The 23,004-nt window shown below is 42.4% G+C and overlaps 1 protein-coding gene across 1 annotated transcript; it reads left to right on the top strand.

Moving 5' to 3' along the window:
* The first annotated feature begins 2,574 nt into the window (after positions 1-2,574).
* LOC144510248 (taste receptor type 1 member 1-like) lies at positions 2,575-21,336 on the top strand. Its single transcript, XM_078239742.1, has 7 exons — positions 2,575-2,663; positions 5,181-5,303; positions 8,992-9,295; positions 13,991-14,758; positions 16,053-16,265; positions 19,114-19,234; positions 20,405-21,336. Exons 1-7 carry the CDS (start codon positions 2,575-2,577, stop codon positions 21,334-21,336), a joined length of 2,550 nt encoding a protein of 849 aa, XP_078095868.1.
* Positions 21,337-23,004: the final 1,668 nt, after the last annotated feature.

Raw genomic sequence — 23,004 nt, 5'->3', positions numbered from 1 at the left:
GTTGGTCGTTCATTTGTTCTCTTTCTCTTTGTGTAACACCCTCTCTCTTTGTCTGTATTGTTTCTTTTACCACCCCTCACCCCCCCACTACCCACTTTCATGGCAGTGTCAATCTTAAACATATTGGCTGGAATTCCAACCTCACCTGCAGCTGGGAGTTTCCAGTCCTGCTGCAAAGAACGGAGATTTGGCTGAGCGCCAAATTCTCTGTTCTCGCCGGCAGCAGGGCATGCGAGACTGGAGAAATCCGGCCATTGTGTGGGAGATTTTCAGCTCTGAATTCTATACCTGGGACGTTGGTAACTCAAAAACTGTGTATCCACATGTGAAACAACCTAATAGTGATGCTCTATTATTTTATTATCCCTTTTTCTCTATTCTGATCCCCAGTCTGCCATTTTATACATTTCTTTTCACTTTGTTCTTGGCTGCAGGATTCTTAAATATATTGTGTTTTTCTGTAAGGACAGCAAGGGAAAACTTTGAATGCAGAACTGTCCCAGAATTCTGAGCATTACTGAATGACTTCTATTAAAAAATACAGAATGACTGAGAAATGGTGCAATTCATTGCACAATGCACAATGACAGGATGTCCTGAGGTAAAGGGTAGTAGGTCATGACCTTTTATGGGAAGTACTTACCCCGGGTGGGAGAATTGATGTGCTTGAACAGTCCCTCACTCTTAACTATAGCCATCCCATTAGGTTAAGAAAACACTCGTGATATGAAGTGCTTTTTCTGACATATAAAATAGGCTTATGCATGTTTCCATAGTAACAGTTCTTATAAATCCTCTTTGTCACTGCCCTTGATTTACTCTGAAAGCCTTTGAGATTCAATGGCTATGCAGCCCCCTCCTGTGGTTCCCCGTTGGATTTAATTCTCTCTTTAGTCAGAGAGACTCTGTGTTGAAGAAATGTTTTAAATGCTCATCTCTTGCCCATGGCAACTAGGCCTTGATTTATAATCACTAGTTTACTTGTCACTTGCTGTTAAATTGTTACTCTAACTTTATCCGATAATAATTAATTCTAAATTGAACAAAATAACCTCTGAGCATCGGGTCAGTGATTTTATGTGCCAGATCTAAGAGCAAAGCAGACAATGACATAATTAAAAAGAATAAAAGCCAGATGTGCCCAGTTTCTCAATGATCGATCATAGGTAAAGTAATGCAAACATTAAAGCATAGGAGATGGAGGGATAGACAGTGAGGGATTACAGATAGAGACTGAGGCATAGCCAAGGAATGGGGATTATTGAATCTTACGTTGTAGGAGGCCATTCAGCCCATCATGCCTGTGCCAGCTCTTTGAAAGAGCTAACCAATTATTCCAGCTCCCATTTCTTTCCTCATAGCTCTGCAAATTTCTCCTTCTCAAGTATGTATCCAACTTTATTTTGAATGTTATTATTGAATCTGCTTCCACCACCCTTTTGGGTAGTACATTCCCAACAGTGTAACAACTTCTTAGTCTGCACTGTAACAATTCCGTGATTCTGTCTTGGAGAAAAGAAGGCTAAGGAGGAAATTTGATAGAGATATTCAAAACCATGAAGGGTCTAGATAGAATACTGGACAGAGTCTGGACATAGGGAGAAACTGTTCACACGCATGAAAGGATTGAGAATAAGGCAAAAATGAGGAAAAGCTTTTACACAACAAGTGGTCAACTGAAATGTACTGCCTGAGAGTGTGGTGAAGGCAGGTTCAATTGAAGCATTCAAAAGGAAATTAGACTGTCATCTGAAAAGCAAAAATGTGTGCAGGGTTACGGTGAGAAGGTGGGAGAAAGGCACTAAGTGAATTACTCACTCATGTTTTTCCTTTATCTCCCCTCAGCTCCTTTGTCAATTACCTTTGTCCTCTGATTATCGACCCTCCCAACAATGGAAACAGTTTTTCACCATCCTCACTAGCAAACCCCTTTATAATCTTGAATATCTCTATAAATTTTCCCTTAACCTTCTCTCCTCTAAGGATGATAAAGTCTAGCATCTCTAAAATCTTCCCATTACTAAGATACCTCATCCCAAGAACCATTCAAGTAAATCTCTTGTGCATTCTCTCCAAGGTTTTGACATCCTTCTTAAAGCATATTGCCCATATTTCACACAATATTCCAGTTGAGACTCAACTACTGATTATAAAGGTTTCGCATGACTTCTTTTCCTTTATATCATATGCCTCTGTTTGCATAGCTGAGGATCCTGTATGGTTTGTTAAAAACTGTATCAACTTATCCTGTCACTTCAAAGACTTGTACACACAGGCCTTTGTTCTTGCACCTTGTTTAAATGTGGATAATTTAGTGCATATTACCTCTGAAATTGCATCACTTCACACTTATCTGAATTAAATTTCATCTGCAATGTGTCTGCCCATTTCACTAATCTGTGTTTTTCTAGAAATTTGTGCCTCTTTTTCAAAAGTACTTCATTCTAGAACATGAGGTTATCTAGAACAAGAGGTCATTGTTTTAGGATAAGGGGTAGCAGATTTAAAACAGAGATGAGGAGAAATTACTTCTTGCAAAGGGTCGTGAGTCTGTGGAATTCACTACCCCAGAGAATGGTGGCTGCAGGGACTTTGAGTAAATATAAAGAAGAGGTGGACAAATTTTTAATTAGTAAGGGTTTGAAGGCCAAGGTGACGGGCAGGTAAGTGGAGTTGAGACCGAGATGAGATCAGCCATGATCGTATTAAATAGCAGAGCAGAATAGAGGGGCTGAATTGCCTACTCTTGCTCCTAGTTCTTATGATTTTTATGATTAGCTGTTGAGCCCTTAGAGATATTCTGAGATCAGGAAAGGTACTACATAAATGCAAGTCTCTCTTTTTTTCCTCTTACTATCCTTCTCGCTGTTTACTAAATTCCCAAGTTCTGTATCTTCTCCAACTTTGAAATTTTACCACTTATACACAAATCCAAAACATTGATATTTATCAGAATTTCCCAAACATTTCCAGCCTTGGAACCCTTCTGACCTCCCAAGAGTACTGGAGAAACCTCTGAGAAACATTCCTAATGTTTTGAAGAGCCAAACCACAAAAACATTATTGTTTCTATTTCTTATATACATATATGTTTACTACAATTAAAATGTCCTCTTGTTAAAAAACGTACTTGAGTCTTATCTTTTTGTCACTTTTAATGGGGGAGTGATGCTGCTTCTTTGTTCTAAATGGGAAGAATGCTGTTGGATTCTCACACACTCTCTCTTTCACACCTTTCACACACACTCACTCACACATCTCTCACACACCTAACTCTCTCTGAGCACCCCCACCCCCACAATGCCCACTCATTGTCTGAGGCCCAAATCCCCCCTACCCTCCTCAGGCTCTGCTTTCTCCCCCACCCCCCAAACCCTCACAGGCACCGCTGTCCGCGTTCACCTTGTTCGATACAATTCAAGCTTTGTGCTATTTCCAGCTCATCCACTGATAGATGGTACTGGGGATGGAGAGAAAAACTGAGGAATTGGAGTTAAAGGGAGAGACATGCTGATGGATTGGATCACCTCAGGGACTGCCACTGTTCAAGAAGACAGCTCACCACCACCTTCTTAAGGACAATTAGGAATGGGCAATAAATGCTGGCCTATCCAGCAACACCCCCATCACATAAATGAATATTTTAAAAATGGAAGAATAAACACACAGGAGACAAAGGTTGAGGCATGTTAAAGGATATGGTTTGAAAATGGAAGAATAAACATAAGACTAGTGATGAAGGGATTGAGAGATTGAGGGACAGGAAATGGAAGACACAGATGAATTTGGGATGGAAGGAAAGACACATTGAGGGATTGAAGATGGCAGGATAGACACCGAGCAATTGCATTGGTTGAGGGAAACCGAAAGATTGGAATTGGGAAATAGACATTCTGAGGGATTAGAAATGGGAAAAGACACTGAGGGATGGAGGATGGTGTAATAAGACTGCCAGCTTGAAAATGGCATGTTAGGCACAAATCTGTCCTTGAAATGTTGATAATGTGTCAATCTGCTGGCCAGGGAAATTTGAAGTGTTCATTTTCTTTGATAGTTGGACAATTGAGAGGAATTTCTGAGAGGTGTTCTGGTTTATTTCCTAAGCCTTGTCCACTGGCTACACAGATTAGTTATTACCATCAGACTACTTGTGAATTTCTGTTCATCATTGAGGGCAGGAAATCTATGATATCCTGTTCATTGAGACAGTGAGATAGTTTTTAATATCTCAACTCTAATAGCCCAATTACAAGACATGGAGCCTGTGGAATCCAAAGGCTGCTTCCTCTTTCAACAAGCATTTGGTAACCATCTCCCTCATGGTTTGTGTTAAATTTTGTTTGATAATGCTCTTGTGAAGCACCACAGAATGTTTTACGATATTAAAAGTAATATAAAAATTCAAATTGTTGTTCCTGTTTGATTTTCAAAGACTACCCATGGTATCAAAAACTCAGTCTTATCTTTTTTAAACTCATTCCTAGGTGTGGGTATCTCTCCCAAAGTCAGCATTTATTGCCCATCCCTTGTCCTGAAACAGTGATGTTGGGACTTATTGAAATTCTGCAGCGATCCATGTGAAGGTGCTCCCAAATTACAGCAGTTTACCACAGTATTGACACTTCTTCACAAATTATAACTGTGCCTTCTCAAATGATCATTTGTCTCTAAAACCAGCTTTGCTCATTCTTCAGTCTGCCAGGATTCAGATCCTCTGAACAGTGGCAATGGAGCACTCGGGGCCTACACTCTGACTGGCAATTACCCTTTTGACTAACCATGAGGACCATTAAACTAACCATGAATCACTATGTTAGGTAGTCTACATGCCTGACATCCCCTCTGTCCTGCTGGGAGCCATTGCATCTTCTGCTTGAGAGCCAGATAAAATGAGGGTTTGAATCTAACGCCCTGGCACTGAATGCCAGTGCAACAGCAGCAGCATTGAACCGTAGGGTCAGGAGACACACCTGTACGCCACATGACAACCTAAATAAGCAGTGATCATTACACAAATCCATGCAAACAATTTTCCAGATCTCCAGCTGTCCCACACAGTGCACACTTTAAAAGGAGAGGAAAGAGCAAACGTCAACTTCCTTTGTACATTGAGAGCTGCCTCTTGTTCCCTAAAGCAAAATGTGGCTCCTTCTGTCTCTTTATGTATATGCTATCTGTAGTATCCATATGAGTCTGTCATTTACCTCACCAGGAGAGTACATGATTGGGGGTTTGTTTCCCATCCACTTTACCCCAATGGAAGATGTTGATCGATTGAAACCTGTTGTCCCAGACTGTGAGAAGTAAGTAACAGCTGAATAGATTTATGTCATAACTTGTATTAATCCCTGAAGGGATATTATACTAGTCACAGTATGAGCACAAGTACAGACAAAGCATGAGGGCAGGTTCAGGCTCTGTGCCTATCAGTTACAGTGTGAGGATGTATTGATGCAATTATACAGGGCCTTGGTGAGGCCACACCTAGAATATTATGCACAGTTTTGGTTACCTTTTCTGAGGAAAATGTTCTTGCTCTCGAGGGAGTGCAGTGAAGGTTTACCAGACTGATTCCAGGGATGGCGGGATGATGTATGAGGAGAGATTGACTAGGTTAGGATTGCTTTCGCTGGAGTTCAGACGAATGAGAGGGGATCTCATAGAGACTTATAAAATTCTAACAGGACTAGACAGGGTAGATGCAGGAAGGATGTTACCAATGGTGAGGGTGTCCAAAATCAGGAGTCACAGTCTGAGGATACAGGGTAGACCATTTAGGACGGAGATGAGGAGACATTTCTTCACCCAAAGAGTGTTGAGCCTGTGTAATTCATTACCACAGGAAGTAGTTGATGCCAAAACATTGAATGTATTCAAGAGGTAGCTAGAGAAAGCACTTGGGATGAACAGAATCAATGGTTATGGAGAGAAAACAGGATTAGGCTATTGAGTTGGACGATCAGCCATGATCATGATGAATGGCGGAACAGGCTCGAAGGGTTGAATGGCATCCTCCTCTATATTTCTATAGGCTCCATGTATATTTCTCAAAGTGTGAATACAGCTCTAGGTGTGTATAGCAATCAAAAGGTACAGCCAAAATATGAGTACAGGCAAACTGTATACCAGTGACAGTGGGGGTTCAGATCCTTTCCTCTTTTAGAAGAAGTGATTCTCTCACTGGGGTTCAGGTCCCCTCCTTTCCTAAAGGTGCTGATTTTACCAGGATGTTTGAACAGTCATTATGTGTAGGTTAGGGGGATTAGTGGGTAAATACGTTGGGCTACGGGGATAGAGACTGGGTGGGTTGTTTTGTTGGAGAGTCGGTGCAGACTTGATGGGCCCAATGGCCTCCTTCTGTCCTGTAGGGATTCTATGATTATATAACAGAGATACACCCAGGAGCAAAAGCAAGTGGTTCATGTCTGGAATGCACTGCCTGGAAGTGTGATGGAGGCAGGCACTCGAGGGCATTAGCTGATTGTTTGAATAGAAATAATATGCAAGAGTAGAAAGAAAAGGCAGAGGAATGGCATTAAGTCATAATGCTCACTTAGAGAGCCAGTGCAGAAGTGATAGGCTGAACTGGCCTCCTTCTGTGCCGTAAAATCACTGTGAGACTGTGAAGTTACAGGCTGGAATCTAATTAAAGGATTCTGGTGGTATATATAAAAAATATGCCCAGGGATGATTTACAGTCTAAATTCTAATCAAAGTGTTCAGATGGTTTACATATTGCTGCAGGAGTTCCTGGGAGCAGTATCCACGACCCAATCATCTTTAGCTGCTTCATCAATGGCCCTTTCCTCTATCATTAGGTGGAATGCAAGGATATTTGCTGAAGGTCGCAGTGTTCAGTTACATTTGCAATTTCTCAGATAATGACACTTTCTGTACCTTCACACAGCAAGATCTGGACAACAGCCAGACTTGGGATGGTGAGTGGCATTTGTGCCACAAAAGTGCCAGGCAAAGCACGTCTCCATAAGAGGAAGCACCTTTAAACCTTTTGCCTTTTAATCTCCACTGCCCTCAACCCTGTTGTTCTTCTTTCCACCCTCCCCTCTTTCACTTGTTCAAAACCTATTATATTTCTAACATTATTCAGTTCTGCTGAAATATCATTGAACAAAACAGTAAATCTGTTTCTCTCTGCACAAATTTTGTCAGACCTACAGAATATTTCAAGCATTTTCTGTTTTTATTTCACATTTCCAGCATCCGCAGTATTTTGCTTTAATTATAGAGAGAACTTAACCACCCCCGCTTGACATTTAATGACATTATTATTGTTAAATACCCTATCATCACATTGTGGCATTTACCATTAACCATAAACTGATCTGGACCAGCCACATAAATACTGTGGTGACAAGAGCAGGTCAGAGACAAAGTATTATGTGACAATTCTCCTGAATCTCCAAAGTCTTTCCACCCAATACAAGGCACAAGTCAGGAATGTGATGGAATACTAAAGCAAAATACTGCGGATGCTGGAAATCCAAAGCTCTCCACAATTGTGGGTTTTCCTCACCTCATGTTGAAGTTTGTTATATAATTATAGAATAGTACAACAAAAATGAGGCCATTCAACCCATAAAGTCTGTACCTGCTCTTTTGAAGAACAATCCAGTTAGTTCCACTTCCTGGTTGCTTTCTCTTATCCATTCAATTTTTCCTCAAAGATTAATGCAGTTCACTTTTGAAGACCACTATTGAATATATCCACCACCCTGTCATGTAGTGCATTTAAAATCCTACCCATAATGTATGAAAAAAGGTTTTCTTAATGTTCTTTCTAGTTCTTTTGTCAATCATCTTAAATCTCTGCCCTTTTGTTAACAACCTCTGTTGTGTGGGTGTGTGTGTCCTGCGTGATATTGCTATAGATCCGTAACGCTGAGTGCAAATGCTAGCAGCAATAGTATCTGATGCTTCCTGGCTCAGATCTGTGGGCTGGAGTGGCTCAGATAAAGTAGTGGACTGATGAGTGCATAAAATAATAACATTTTTATAAAGTACTTTAAAAACTCATATTTATGTAATGTATTAGATGTTGATCTACAATAAAATGAACTTTCGTAATTATACACTGAACGTTATTATATTGCTTTATTGCTGTTTTGTTTTTGTTGGCACTGAGGGAGTCACATTACTTTTCAAGTATTAAAGTTGGGTCACATTGGAAAATAGTTTGGAAAGCACTGGTTTAATTTTTATTTCGCGTGTGGGCACTTCAACCAATATGTTTGGTCTGCACTGCTGGTTTGTAATGAAGCTTCCTGTCCACCATATTGAAGATTTTGAAGACTGTTTAGCACCTCCATTATAGGATTTTCTGGGCCAAATTTCTAGGCCATAGAATTTAAATTAGGTATCTCTTTCATCTATATTAGGTGAAGCCATACTTACAGAAGTCAACAGCTTGAAAATAAAGAACTAACTTGCCTCTATGTAGACTTCATATCCCTTAGAAATATCCCATATTGCTTCATATACAGTGAATTGCATTGTTCAATTCTGAGTTCAGTGGATTTATCAAAGCCGCACTCCTGAAATAACTCACCCTTGACTCATAAATCTTTTCAACTACCACCTCGTCCCTAACCTCAATCTTCCTTAAAGATGTCATGATCTCTCAGCCATCATTCCCAAAGCTTCCTGGTCAAATGCTTTCTGTCAGTTTTCCATTCTGCTCAAATCCCCAGCCAAAACTACAAATAATATTGTCTGTACAAAGTAAAAAGAAATAGTAGTGTTATTAATAGAAATCGATTGCTTTGAACAGTCAACAATTTCATTATCATTTATAAAGTGCCTGATGGGAAATGAATTAGATGAATCTTAGATTTCTTTTCTAGAAATTCCTATGTCCCTTCATTGGAGCGAATGGCTAACACCTGTGGATCTGATCCCCACATGGTTCAGAAGTATAACTGCAATGTCCTTGCCGATAGCACTTTAGTTGAAATAAATGACTTTCTTTTGTAGGTCAGAATTCTGGAAAAATATGTGGACTGCATTCCAAGCAATGAGATTTGCTATTGATGAAATTAACAACTCGACTAAACTGTTGCCGGGCATCACTCTGGGCTACGACATCACTGATAGTTGCTTTGAAGCTGTGGACATCCAAGCCACATTCAAGTTGCTGTCAGGCAAGCAAAGAACAGAGCTGGAGATATTAAACAATTACACAGCCTACCAACCCAGGGTAATCGCTGTCATTGGACCATCTTCAACAGATGTAGCAATTATCATTGCAAAAGTGTTAGGTTTCTTCCTTGTTCCTCAGGTAGGTTTGTTTGTGTCCCTCATTTGTGCACATGAATTGAGGAGGCAACAGCTTGTATAAATGTGCTCCATTGTCCTGATTGCAATGTTGACAATTCGTGATTTGTTATCCATTTTATTTAAAAGCATTGTTTGGTTACAACCCTCCCTGCCCCCACTACCAGCCCCACCCTCTTCTGAAGATGCTGACCAATATTTCCTTTAAAATTTAGTTATTGTGGGTGATCCATTTTTATCAGGATGTGGAGTTGCCAGCGTAAGTAGTCTCACAACACCAGGTTAAAGTCCAACAGGTTTATTTGGTAGCATGAGCTTTCGGAGTGCTGCTCCTTCATCAGGTGAGTTTTCATCAGTGCATGATCCCTAAGTACTCCCATGCAGTTTAACGGGAATGTAGATGCTGACTCTCACTGAGGTTCAAGTCCTCCTCTAAAGATACTATCATCATGGTTCAGGTCCTTTCCTCTGCTCGAAATGCCCAAGCCTTCTGGAATCTCCAAAAAATGGCCACTAATTTTGTCTGAGCAGTTAGGCGCTGATGTTGGCAGAGTATTCCAGGGTATCATAGCTGAGTCAAACTCTATCCTCATCTGGTGTCCATGAACATGTATTTTCAGCATGAATCACTGGAAGGTGATCAGGGCCTGCAACCCTGGTTAGCTTTCCTCTTTTTCTTGCCATTTGTAGCCCTGCTCATTGCCACTGGTAAGATCAGCAAACTTAACACAGGCCAGGAATGGATCACGCTGCCCCTTGGGAATCTCATATGCAGACACAAGTCAGCTTGTACGTGTATGATAATGACATCCAATTCCTCTTCTATGCCATCTATTTCAACCCCTCCCCGTTATCTCTGCTTGCTAAACTGCTTCTTGACATCCAATCTTGGATGAGCTGCAATTCCTTCTAGCTAAACTTTGGGAAGACGGAAATGATTTATTTGGGCGCAACCTTTGCCACTGACTCCATGGTTACTATCTTCAGCTGAATCAGACAGTTGACAATTTCAGCATTCTATCTGGTGCCAGGTTGAGCTTCCCATCCCATATCCTCTTCATCACAAAGACTACCTACTTTCATCTCTGTTTCTACCTTAGTTAATGCCTTTGTCCATACTCCAGACTTGATTATTTCAATGTAATCATGAAGTACTGACAAACGTCAGTAGATCTGGCAACGTCTGTGAAGAGATAAACAGAGTTAATGGGCCTGATACTCCCAGAAAATTCTGAGTGCTGAATTGGCGAGAAAACTGGTTTAAATCATGATTGTTTTTTCAGTGGGAGTTCAGACTTTAATCTCCCACACTCTGTGCAATGCAGAGGTCACAATCGTGTATATCATTGAAAACTCAGGGGTTGGGTCCTATTCATGCCGGAGTCTGCATGCACAGTGGCCCCGATCTGTCAGATCGCAGTTTGCTGACCCCACCCCATCCTGGAGCACCGCAATCTCCATCCAACCCACACCCCCAATAGTGACGATCTCCTCCCATCCCCCACACCCCGACAGACCACCCCAGCTGACTCCCTCAGGAGACAGACCCCTCCCGGCAAACCATCCCACCCCAGCCCACCCTGATTGCTGGCCTCCCTCCAGCCCTGACCGATCCCAATGCAGAGTGGCAGCAGGACCTCCCCACTCCCACTGATTGCCCCTTAGGTTCCAACCCCTTGTCCCCACCCCTTGTCCCGCCCCCTTGCCCCTAGCTCCCTAGGCCCCACCCCTTTGCACTGCCCAATGCCCCATGGGCAGTACCAAGGTGCCACCTAGGCATGGGCACTTTGCTCCTTGGGCAGTGCCAAGGGGGCACCACCCCCCACCACCTGACCCCCTGGGGGGGCCCAGTTGCCCCCCCCCTTCACTCCAGCAGGGTCTCCCACTAATTCCCTGCAAATGGGGAGCTACTCTAAACCCCGCCGGAGTGAAATACTCCTGGCCGGGTGGGAGATGCTATCGGACCCAGAAAATTCAGTGCCGGGCCCGATAATGACTTTTAAAATACATTAAAAACATGTTTAAATCACTTACCTGTCTTCCCGCTGGTTTCCAGCGCATTCCCAACTGTGCCTGCTCTCGAGCTGTGGGAGACGCGCATGCATCCTGAATCCCCCGAAATGACCGACGCACGATTCTCCCATCCCGATGCGCCAAAAAACATACGCATCTGGATGGGAGAATCAGGCCCAATGTTTCAAATCCAATATGGCTCTTCTTCTGTTCCAAAGAAAAGTCATATTAGACTCGAAAAGTTCACTCTTTTTCTCTATCTCCACAAATGCTGCCAGACCAGCTGAGTTTTACCAGTATTTTCTGTTTTTATTTCAAATCTCCAGCTTCTGCAGTATTTTGCTTTTATTTGAATCTTCCAATGCTCTCCCACTGGCTTCCTATCCTCTACCTTCAATAATTTTCAGCTCACTCAAAATACTTGACACTTGTTCCCTGTCTTGCACCAAGTCCCTCTTCTTTATCATCCCTGTTAAAAGTGACCGACATTTGCTTTTGATTCCCCCAACATTTCCAATTTAAAATTGTGTTTAAATCCCTCAAAGCCTTGCCCTCCTTACCACTGCAATTTCCTCCAGTGCTACAATGCTCCTCCCAAACCCTCTGCTATTCAGTGATCTGTAACCTAACTCTATATACTTGCCTTTGCTCCATATCCTTTATGACCTTTGATTAAGAAAAATGTATGAATCTCCAATTTGAAATTAACAATTGAGTTAGCATCAATTGTCATTTGAGGTAGAAAGTTCTAAATTTAAACCAACTTTAATGTGTAGAAGTGCTTTCTAAATTCACTTGTGTGAGGGGGGGGGGGGACTCTAATTTTTAAATTATGCCCCTAGTTGTAGACTATCTAACCAATGGTAATAGTTTCTGTCTCATCTATCTTACCTATTCTACTTAATGGGTGGAATTTTCCCTTCTCGCCTGCCATGGGAATTGTAGCGGATGGGGGGTGGACCATGAAAAGGTCCATTGACCTTGGGCGGAATTCTCTGATCTTGGGGCGTGCACAGCCGAAACTCCCGTCCAATATCTTGAAAACTTTGATCAAATCACTCCTGAGCTGTCCAAATTTCAATGAATACAATTACACTAGTTTGTGTAAGCTATCTTCTGTTGCTCCAACTCTGACCACTGGATCATCCCAATCCCTTCACCATACCATTTTTGGTTGTGCCTTTTGCTCACTGCCAAGCTCTGGAATTCCCTCCCTAAATCGATCAGGCTGCCCTGACCTGGCCCTGCCCCATAGAACCTGTCCCTCCAGACTCCGCCCCATAGACCCCACCCCTTCAGGCCCTGCCCCATAAGCCCCATCCCCGGCACTGCCAGTTGGCATTGCCAAGGTGCCAGGCTGGCACTGCCCAAGCAGCACCCTGCCTTTTCCCTCAATCTCCCTGGGGGGCCTTAATGGCCTCCAGTTTTACCGGCGAGGGCAACACAACGGTTCCCTGTTCATGGGGAACAGGTGTTTTCCTCGCCGGAGAGAACCTCTCCCGGAGAAGCCGTGAAGGCAAGTGAGCCCGGAAGATTGAGCGCCGGGCTCACTAAACAGATATCAATCACGTTTAACATGAATTTGAATAAATTATTCAGCCCCTCGCCGGAAATCTGGTACCAGTAAGGTCGCAAGAGCCAAGAAACCGGGCGCGATCCAGATTTCTCAGCTCTTGTGTGATTTTATTGGCTCATCATTGGGCTGGGCAAGCCGGTAAAATTGCAGCCTTAGAATTTTTCTTGTAAAATTCTGCCCGATATCTTTTTATAGCTCTTTTTTTTGTTCACAAGGCAGTACACTCGACAACTGAGCAACAGGGAGCTGGACATCTCACCACATTTTCTTTGAATCAGAAAGCAACAAATTACATTTGATTGGGATCAGCTCAAAGGAAGACAAAATAAGCTGAGACTGAGCTACTTTCTCAGTGGTAATACTTACGTCTGAGTCGGTAGATTGTCGATTCAAGCCGCACTCGACTTGAGCACAAAATTCTAGGTTGGCACTCCAGGGCAGTCCTGAGGGATTTCTCCACTGTCAGAGCTAGATGCCATTTATTTGATGAGACTTTAAACTGAGGCCCTTTATGCCCTCTGAGATGGGCATAAAAATACAATTTGAAGAAGAGTCCTCCATGGTATCCTTTCAAGTTGTTATCGCTCAATCACTACCATTAAAATAAATAACCTGATCATTTATCTCTGCTATTTGTGGGAACTGGCATTGCCCAAATTGCCGTCATGTTTGATTTGATTTTGATTTGATTTATTATTGTCACAGGTATTGGGATACAGTGAAGAGTATTGTTTCTTCGCCCTATACAGACAAAACATACCGTTCATAGAGTACATAGGGGAGAAGGAAAGGAGAGGGTGTAGAATATAGTGTTACAGTCATGTCTAGGATGTAGAGAAAGATCAGCTTAATATATGGCACATCCATTCAGGGAGGAATGGTGGCACAGTGGTTAGCACTGTTGCCTCACAGCGCCAGGGACCTGGGTTCAATTCAAGCCTCGGGTCACTATCTGTGTGGTGGAAGAGAGCATGTCCGGGGTGCGTTTTCCTACATTACAACAGTAACTACATTTCAAAATTACTTCACTGGTCATGAAGTGCTTTGGGATACTCTGAGGTTGTGAAAGGTGCTATATAAATGCAAGTTTCTTTCTTTGTGCTTCTGCAGATCAGTTACCAGGCATCTGGTGAGATCCTAAGTGATAAAATGCGTTTCCCATCATTTTTCCGGACCATTCCAAGTGACAAGAACCAAGCAAATGCAATGACGCTACTGATACAGGAATTCCATTGGAACTGGATTGCTGTTATTGGGAGTGATAATGAATATGGGCGCAAAGGGGTCAACAGAGTGGTGGAATTGGCCTCGGCAGCAGGAGTCTGCATTGCATATCAGGGTATCATCACCACCTCCCCTGAGGTCGTTATCCAAGTGATCAACAATATCAGCAGCACTGTCAATGTCACTGTCCTCTTTTCCAATGAATTAATGGCACAAGTGTTTTTCAGTCTTGTTGTGGCACAAAATCTCACCTCCAAAGTGTGGATTGTAAGTGAAGCTATTTCCTTATCAGAGAAGATAATAAATATACCAAACATTGAGAGCATTGGAACAGTTATAGGCATAGCGATCAAGGAAGGGCAGATGGCACACTTTAAAGATTTCCTGGACAAACCTTTGAGCTGCACTAATCCAAGGTTCATGCCAGATTCAGAGTTGGGAGAGAGTACCAACAGCAGATGCAGCTGTGATCAGGCATGCAGCCAGTTTGATTGGCTGAGCGCCAAGCATTTGAACTCTGTATCATATAGGCTGGAAAAGCGGGTTTCATACAATGTGTACTCGGCTGTGTATGCTGTCGCCCATGCATTACACAATTTACTCCAGTGCAATGCAGCACAATGTAACAAAATACACAAAATCCTCCCCTGGCAGGTAGGTATGTGTCTTTAGTTTTTTCTTTACAAGACAGTGAAAAAGCACATTAAAACATAGAAGCAGGAAATCTCGTTAGGCTAAAAATAAATGGTTCATTTTCGAACACATCAAACCCACATTTTTACCATTTCAACTTCACCTGCCAATCTTATCATATCCCTCAACCCTATATCACCATTTCTCAATTATTTCTGTCTCCAGATACACATCTGCCACTTTAACCCATTTATATTGCCAGTTTCAATGTCCATCCCCAAGTAACTTTTCACAACTACCTTTTACTATGCCCTCATCCAACTCCAGAGTAGTTTAAGTGCTCCCTACTCTGCTGAGTTCCACAGAGCAGTGGTGATCCTTTCTTCCTGAAATACATAAATCTACACAGAGATTGTTAGCAGGATATTGATTTGTGGGAAGAATGCACTATCCCAATCCTCTCCATGCCACATATGTGTCTCCAGGAAGTTCATCAGGCAATAATCAGGATTAGGGAATTGGACGTTGATTATTCTACCTTCTACTCAGGAGAGCAAAAGCAATTTGTGTACCCGCTTCTGTTGTCATGTTAACTCAGTATGGTGCGAGGATGCAATATTTCAACTGTACACCAGAAGGTGCAATACTGAGTGCTCTGTGATGCTAATATACATTTCTGTATCAATTATCTGTTTATATGTGTCGATTCCATACAATGTTTTGTGGGATTTTGTAGTAATCATAACCCTAAAATTAACTCTAACATTTACCTAAACCCAAACCCTTATTCTAAACTAACTCTAAACCCCATCACTAAACATCATCCCCTATCCTAATTCATCCATAACCATAAGCTTCATCCAACTCACTTCAACCCTATTGTATCTCTAACCCCGACCTATCCCTAACCCAAGACGTTATTTCAAACCTGACTCAAATTATAAGTGCCACCATAGCTGCGATTCTAACACTACTAATTCTAACCCAGATTGGAAAGAAAGAAATTTCAATATAAAACTGGAAATTCTGTCACCAAATGTCTTGAGTCAGGCTTAATAAAAATGTAAAACTGGGCACACTAACAAGATGCCAACCGGGATTAAAAATAATAAAACATTAGCAAGAAAAATTAAGCAAGAAGGATTTTAAAAATGAGCCAAGTAGAGACTCCAATAATGGTTGTGAGCATAAACTCACAAAGGGACAAGGACTCTTCTGCTCAAACCTCCCAACTCAACCTGAATCCGACTGTATTAACCTAGCCTGAACTCAAACGTAAACTATTGCTGTTAATCACATTATGCCTGTGTCTCAGTTACTCCACAGCTTGAAGACGGTGAAATTTAACCTTCATGATCACACCCTCTACTTCGATGAGCATGGAGACCCACCTACTGGTTATGACATTGTTTTATGGGATTGGACAAAGAATCATGCCCATTTTAAGACTATTGGATTTTACTTGCCGACTCCCAGACAGATGAACATAGATTCATCCTTGATCAACTGGAATTGGGGAGACAACTTGGTGAGAATTCAGTCAAAGCTTCTTTCTGGTCAGAAAGGCTTGCATTTATGTATTTGAAAAGTGCATTGACACAGGTGCTCAGTGCTCTTGCCTCTGCCCCTGAGCCAGAAGGTAGTAGGCATAAATTCCATTTTAAAAACTTAGGTATATAATTCAGGCTGATGCTGCATTACAAAGCTGAGGGAGTGCTGCATAGTTGGAAATGCCATCTTCTGAATGAGATCTTAAAGTGAGGTTCTGCCTGTCCACTCGGGTCAACCCTATGACATGATCAGAATCAGCACTGAAGAATCGTTGTGTCCTTCAGCCAATGACAGCAAAAGCGGCGAGCTGTAATTTATCTCACTGTTGTTTGTGGGAGCTTTCTGTACATAAATTGGTTGCTACATTTTCTACATTATAAGTGATTATTTCATTGGCTGTAAAGTATTGTTTGACATCCTGAAGTTGTGAAGGTGCTTTAAAAATTCAAGTTTTTTTCTTATTATCACTAGGAAAGAGACATAGATAGGATGCAAAGCTGGGCTGAAAAATGGCAAATGGAGTTTAACCCTGATAAATGTGAGGTGATTCATTTTGGTAGGACTAATTTAAATGTGGATTACAGGGTCAAAGGTAGGGTTCTGAAGACTGTGGAGGAACAGAGAGATCTTGGGGTTCATATCCACAGATCTCTAAAGGTTGCCACTCAAGTGGATAGAGCTGTGAAGAAGGCCTATAGTGTGTTAGCTTTTATTAACAGGGGGTTGGAGTTTAAGAGCCGTGGGGTTATGCTGCAACTGTACAGGACCTTGGTGAGACCGCATTTGGAATATTGTGTGCAGTTCTGGTCACCTCACTATAAGAAGGATGTGGAAGCGCTGGAAAGAGTGCAGAGGAGATTTACCAGGATGCTGCCTGGTTTGGAGGGTAGGTCTTATGAGGAAAGGTTGAGGGAGCTAGGGCTGTTCTCTCTGGAGCAGAGGAGGCTGAGGGGAGACTTAATAGAGGTTTATAAAATGATGAAGGGGATAGATAGAGTGAACGTTGAAAGACTATTTCCTCGGGTGGATGGAGCTATTACAAGGGGGCATAACTATAGGGTTCGTGGTGGGAGATATAGGAAGGATATCAGAGGTAGGTTCTTTACGCAGAGAGTGGTTGGGGTGTGGAATGGACTGCCTGCAGTGATAGTGGAGTCAGACACTTTAGGAACATTTAAGTGGTTATTGGAAAGGCACATGGAGCACACCAGGATGATAGGGAGTGGGATAGCTTGATCTTGGTTTCAGATAAAGCTCGGCACAACATCGTGGGCCGAAGGGCCTGTTCTGTGCTGTACTGTTCTATGTTCTATGAAACATTTCAAAATGTTCAGATGCAATGAATTATCTCCAAGTGTTAGTTAGCCAGACATAACTGCTAGATCTAGCGAACACCAACAAAATGAAGAACCAGTTAACTTGGGTGGCACAGTGGCACTGCTGCCTCACAGCACCAGGGATCCGGGTTCAATTCCGGCCTCGGGTCCCTGTCTGTATGGAGTTTGCATGTTCTCCCTATGTCTGCGTGGGTTTTCTCCAGGTGCTCCAGTTTCCTCCCACAGTCCAAAGATGTGCAGGTTAGGTTGATTGGCCATGCTAAATTGACCTTAGTGTCAGGGGGATTAGCAGGGTAACTATGTGGGAATAGGGCCTGGCTGGGATTGTGGTTGGTGCAGATGGCCTCCTCCTGCATTGTAGGGATTCTATGAGAGTCAAGGGAGGAATACTGACCAGGACACCTCCTTCAAAACAGAGCTTTTGGATTGTTATGGTTCATCAGGCAGACATAGTCTTGATTTTACAACTATCTGAAGGATCGCATTTTCAACAATACAGGACTCCCATTGCCTATGCACCCTGTTGTGAGATCACCAGCAGAGGTCACTGGCAAGCATGATCTGAGGCTTCTGGCAGAAGTTGCCTGGATTTGGCCCAAAGGATTTCAAAGCCGTTGTGATTGATCTAAAATATATTGGGAATTATGATTGCAGTGTCCTTTCACTCTTTGAAACTGTGTGAGTCAAGACACTGTCCTCTCGAATCTTGGGACTGGGTAAGTCAAAAACTGTCCTCTCATACTTTGTGTTTGGGTGCGACAGTAGGTCAGATACTGTCCTTTCTTGCTCTGCAAATGGATGGGTCAGTCAGACATTGTCCTTTCACACCTTGAGTCATTGAGGTATACAGCACGGAAAAAGGCCCTTCGGTCCATCGCATTTGTGTGGGTAAAAAACAAACCACCTAACTATTCTAATTCCATTTTCCAGCTCTTGGCCCTTAGCCTTGTATGCCTTGGCTTCGCAAATGCTCATCTAAATACTTCTCAAATGTTATTGAGGCTGGGTGGATAGTGGGTCAGACATTATCCCTTACCACTTTCAGACTGAGTAGGGCAGTGCAGCAGAGACTGTCAACAGGTTTGCTGACATCTGGCATTGGGAATAAAGAATGTCCATTTGAGCAGATTCCTTGTGGCTCCACAGCTTTTAGCGAGGAGTTTCCCTGTCAGAGATGAGGAGTTGAGGAGAGAAAACCAGAAGAAGAGATTAATTGGGAATGGATTTCTGGGGGTTCTCCCGTTTATCTATCAAAACCCTGGGGGAAGTGTGCAGAAACGCTAGGAAAACAATCTAAAATATCCACAATCTTTTCTGGAATCATCAGCAGTTCTTCTGCAGTGGTCATATGGAAGATTACCACCCCCGCCCCCCCCCCCCCCCCCCCCCCGCCTTCCCTTAAGACTTGCAGCCTGTAGAAATTTAGGTCCAAAATTCAGCTGGGTCCCTCTAAGAACAGGAGAATGATGCCTTGTGCTTTTTCTCCAGACCCCAATATCCAATTGTTCAGCAATGTGTGCTCCAGGACAGAAGAAAATCCAAAGAGGAATCCATCATTGCTGCTTCGACTGTGAAGACTGCCCCTCTGGAACATTCCAGAATCAAAGTGGTCAGTAGTAGCTTTCTTGCTTTTCTTCATTCCGTTCTTGGTTTATTTTTCTCTTACTTTCCGTTGATTGTGATGCATAACAAAATACTTTCAGTTAAAAACCGATTCTTTCTTCCTTTGTCCTGCTGAATATATTCAACTAGAGAATTCTGGATCTTTATTCAGGATCTCATCCCTTTCCCCAGAAGGTCAGCCTGGCTAGCTCCACTGAGGTGATGTTTGTTATTAAAATGTTGGGATAATTATTGTTGTTTTATACCAGCTGCTGATCTAAAATGTGTTAGCAAAATTGGAAAGTAAAGTGACTGAAACGCATTGTGCCACTCAGAGTGATGAACTGTGAGTCCTTTCACACTCTGAGTGGCACAATGAGTTAAATACTATATTTATTTAAAGGTCCACAAATTGACCTGCATTGGGCCCATTTCCCAAGTGCTGGGCAGTTATTTAATCTCCAGAGTGGCAGACAGTATACACATTCACACTTTTGGCTGGAAGTGGAGAGCCTGACATATTCAGTAAGGATAAGCAAGAGGCATCCTTTAGCAGCATCTGAAACAGGTGTTAGTCCCTTTGTATATGTAACTAAAGGGGCTAATGGCTGCTTGAAGTGCCTCTCACATGATTGGTTTGGTAAATGCCATCGAAGCCCGCAAAAAAGAAGATATGTAAGTAACTACATGAATGTGGACCCATTCTGGTTCCTCCCAATCACAACTGCTCCATTCTTGATTCCTCTCCCCCCACCCCCTGACCTTCTCCCTGAGCCCCAAGTGGTCCCACTCCCAAACCTCCAGCCACCCCCCCCCCCCCCCGCCCCACCCCCCCATAACATCCTGGGAGTGTTTGAAATGGGACAACATAGAAGGAGCTTTACTCTGTAATCTATGTCATACATGCCCTGGATTATTTGTTAGGACAGTGTGGAAGGAGTTTTATCTCTATCTAAACTGTACTGTACCTGCATTAGAAGTATTTGATGTTGACAATAAAGATCTGAAAGGGAAAATGCTCCATTCTCCACCCTTGTTCCTTATCTGAATTAGCACAAGACTCACAAAAAAACTTACTGAGAGATCTCCTGACCTTGCAATGTTCAATGTGCGTCATTCAGTGTCTTGTTGCCAGGCTTATTCTTTTCGTATGTTAATAACATTGAGATTTTTGCAGATCCCCACCATTGCATGGATTGCCTCTGGCAACAGTGGTCACCTCCTAAAAGCCACCACTGCCTGGAACGAGAGCTCTACTATTTGGAATGGAACAGTGCTTTCTCCATCTTCCTGTTGATCTTGGCAAATGGTGGAATTGTGCTGACTATCACCATAACAGTCATCTTTGTATGCAATTGCGATACTCCGGTTGTCAAGTCTTCTGGTGGCAGAATGTGCTTTCTCATGCTTGTGTCAATGCTCTGTAGCTTTTCCTGTGTGTATTTCTATATTGGTAAACCAAATAAAGTGTTCTGCCAAATAAGACAGCCATTCTTCATGATGAGCTTCACTATCTGCCTGTCCTGTATCCTGGTGAGGTCATTTCAAATTGTCTGCATATTCAAAATGGCGGCCAAACTGCCTAAGGCGCATGACTATTGGGTTAAATACAATGGGCAATACCTGTTCATCATTCTTAGCACCTGTGTCCAAATTGTCATTTGTGCTGTGTGGTTGATTGCAGACCCACCTATCCCCAAAGGTCACATCATCGAGAAGGCAATCATTCTGGACTGTAACATTGGTAATGTGATTACCTTCTCTCTTGGTTTTCTTTATACAGTCTTTTTGACAGTGGCATGTTTCCTATTTGCTTATATGGGAAGGGATCTTCCAAAGAACTATAATGAGGCCAAGTTCATTGCCTTCAGTATGATGATCTGCTTTGTGTATTACATTCTGTACATGACATCGATGGTCACCCCTAATCAGGAGAGATACACCTCATCTATACAGACCTTCCTGACAGTTACCAGTGCCTTCAGTGTTGCCATGGGCTACTTTCTTCCAAAATGTTACATCATTTTGTTTATGCCACAGAATAACACCATGGCTTATTTCCAATCCTGCATTCAGGATTACACAAAGAGACAGAATGGGGCAAATTAGATTTCATAAGCCCTTTCCTCACCTGATCCCTTATCATTTTGTGTTTCTGCAGTGTTTTAGTAGATTAATTTCCTTTATTGCTGAATATTAGGAGCTTACTTCCTTTATAATCATAGTGGCTTTTTCACGAGCAAATGAAAAACCATAGGCCATAATAAATAATAACAGATAGCTCAAAAGCCTCACCTCTCTTTATCTCTCTAGCATCCACTTGTACAATCATTTGAGAACTCTGCGTTCCTCCAGTGCTTTCAGTGCACCATCCACTAAATGCACCTTACCATAGGTCGCCACGTTTTCAGCCTCAAACTCTGAAACGTTTTCCTAAACCTCTCTGCATCTGCATCTCCTTCTCCTTTACGATGCTCCTTAAAACTTACCTCGTTAACGAAGCTTTTGGTTATCTGTCCTAATATCTCCATCTTTGGCTCAGTGTCAGTTTCCATCTGATAACATTGCTGGTGAAATATTTTGGAATGTTTTACCATTTCAAAAGTGTTACAGTAATCATTTTTGTAATAAGACGGGGAAAGAATTCCTCATAATGTGGAGATCTAAATGAAACCTCACTTTCCAGGTTCAGAAATGTTTACTTGCAGAAAGAGACAGCAGGCAGTCTGGAAATACAGTGGGTTAGACTTGGTCCTTTAATATCCAGGATTCTACTGGAATAGAAGTCATCAAACTTTGCTGTGGGGTTCTATATGAAATGAATTTGGACAGTGGGAATCCAGCTTCTATGAACCATGGCCCAAAGCACAAACAAAACTAAGTTTGACCATAGATTTGGCATTTCACTGGATAGCTGATGCAGGTGAGAAGTTTCTACCTCAACTGGATATATTGGAAGGACTTTAATCAGCAGAACTAGGGAGATTGTGGCTTATGGTGACTTAAATTTTCCATCATGTTTAGTGTTGCATTGCCCACAGATAATGTCCCTGCAACCACATCCCCCCCCCCACCCATCCTTCACTGACCTTGAAATTCACAGTTAAATTTATGATTCATAAAATTAGTTAGCAGCAATGCATTGTTCTATCAAGTGAATATCCTAACTCTAATCTTGATAATCAGATGATATCTACTTAAATCATTTATTGGCTTGCATGATTTCACTTCTTACTGATTATTTCAGCCCTTGAGCGTGTGTTGGACATGTCAATAGACTATGGAAAATGCGCTCTGAAAAATAAAACTGGATATGTAATGTGAAGTTTGTGTTGTGCTTTCTTGTCATTTTAGAGGAACTAACTCCTTCCTGGAGCACAGAACCCCAAGTTGTAGCCCCAGAGGATACAGCCTCACAGGGTACTGTTACACAGGATACATTCCCATGGGGTAATCTAACAAGGTGCAGACCCAAGGGATAGTTTCACAGGCTGCAGTATCTTGGGGAACAGTGCCGGGGGTAGAGTAAAGTGCCATGGGGTGCAGTCTCCTAGTTTACTGTCCCATGATATACACTCCCATTGGGTAGTCTAAATGCGACCCTTGAGGTTATCTCACAGGGAAACATCTCACGGTTCCAGTTCCATAATGTACATGCCCATAGTGTGCAATCCCACAATACACAGGGCCATGGGTATATAGTCACACAAGATATCGTCCCATGGGGTACAGGTTCATGATGTATACAGGTCCTTGGGATAAAATCACAGAAGGTAC

The sequence above is a fragment of the Mustelus asterias genome, chromosome 22 (assembly GCF_964213995.1).
Source record: "Mustelus asterias chromosome 22, sMusAst1.hap1.1, whole genome shotgun sequence".
In the NCBI taxonomy this organism is placed as follows: domain Eukaryota; kingdom Metazoa; phylum Chordata; class Chondrichthyes; order Carcharhiniformes; family Triakidae; genus Mustelus; species Mustelus asterias.
The sequence above is the reverse complement of the archived record's forward strand: the minus strand, read 5'-3'. Positions and strand labels throughout refer to the sequence as shown.

Coding starts and splice junctions, on each gene's coding strand:
- LOC144510248 (XM_078239742.1), top strand. CDS start 2,575: ATGGTGGCTGCAGGGACTTTGAGTAAATATAAAGAAGAGGTGGACAAA. Junction 9,296..13,990: donor GTTTCTTCCTTGTTCCTCAG/GTAGGTTTGTTT, acceptor GTGCTTCTGCAG/ATCAGTTACCAGGCATCTGG. Junction 19,235..20,404: donor AACATTCCAGAATCAAAGTG/GTCAGTAGTAGC, acceptor AGATTTTTGCAG/ATCCCCACCATTGCATGGAT.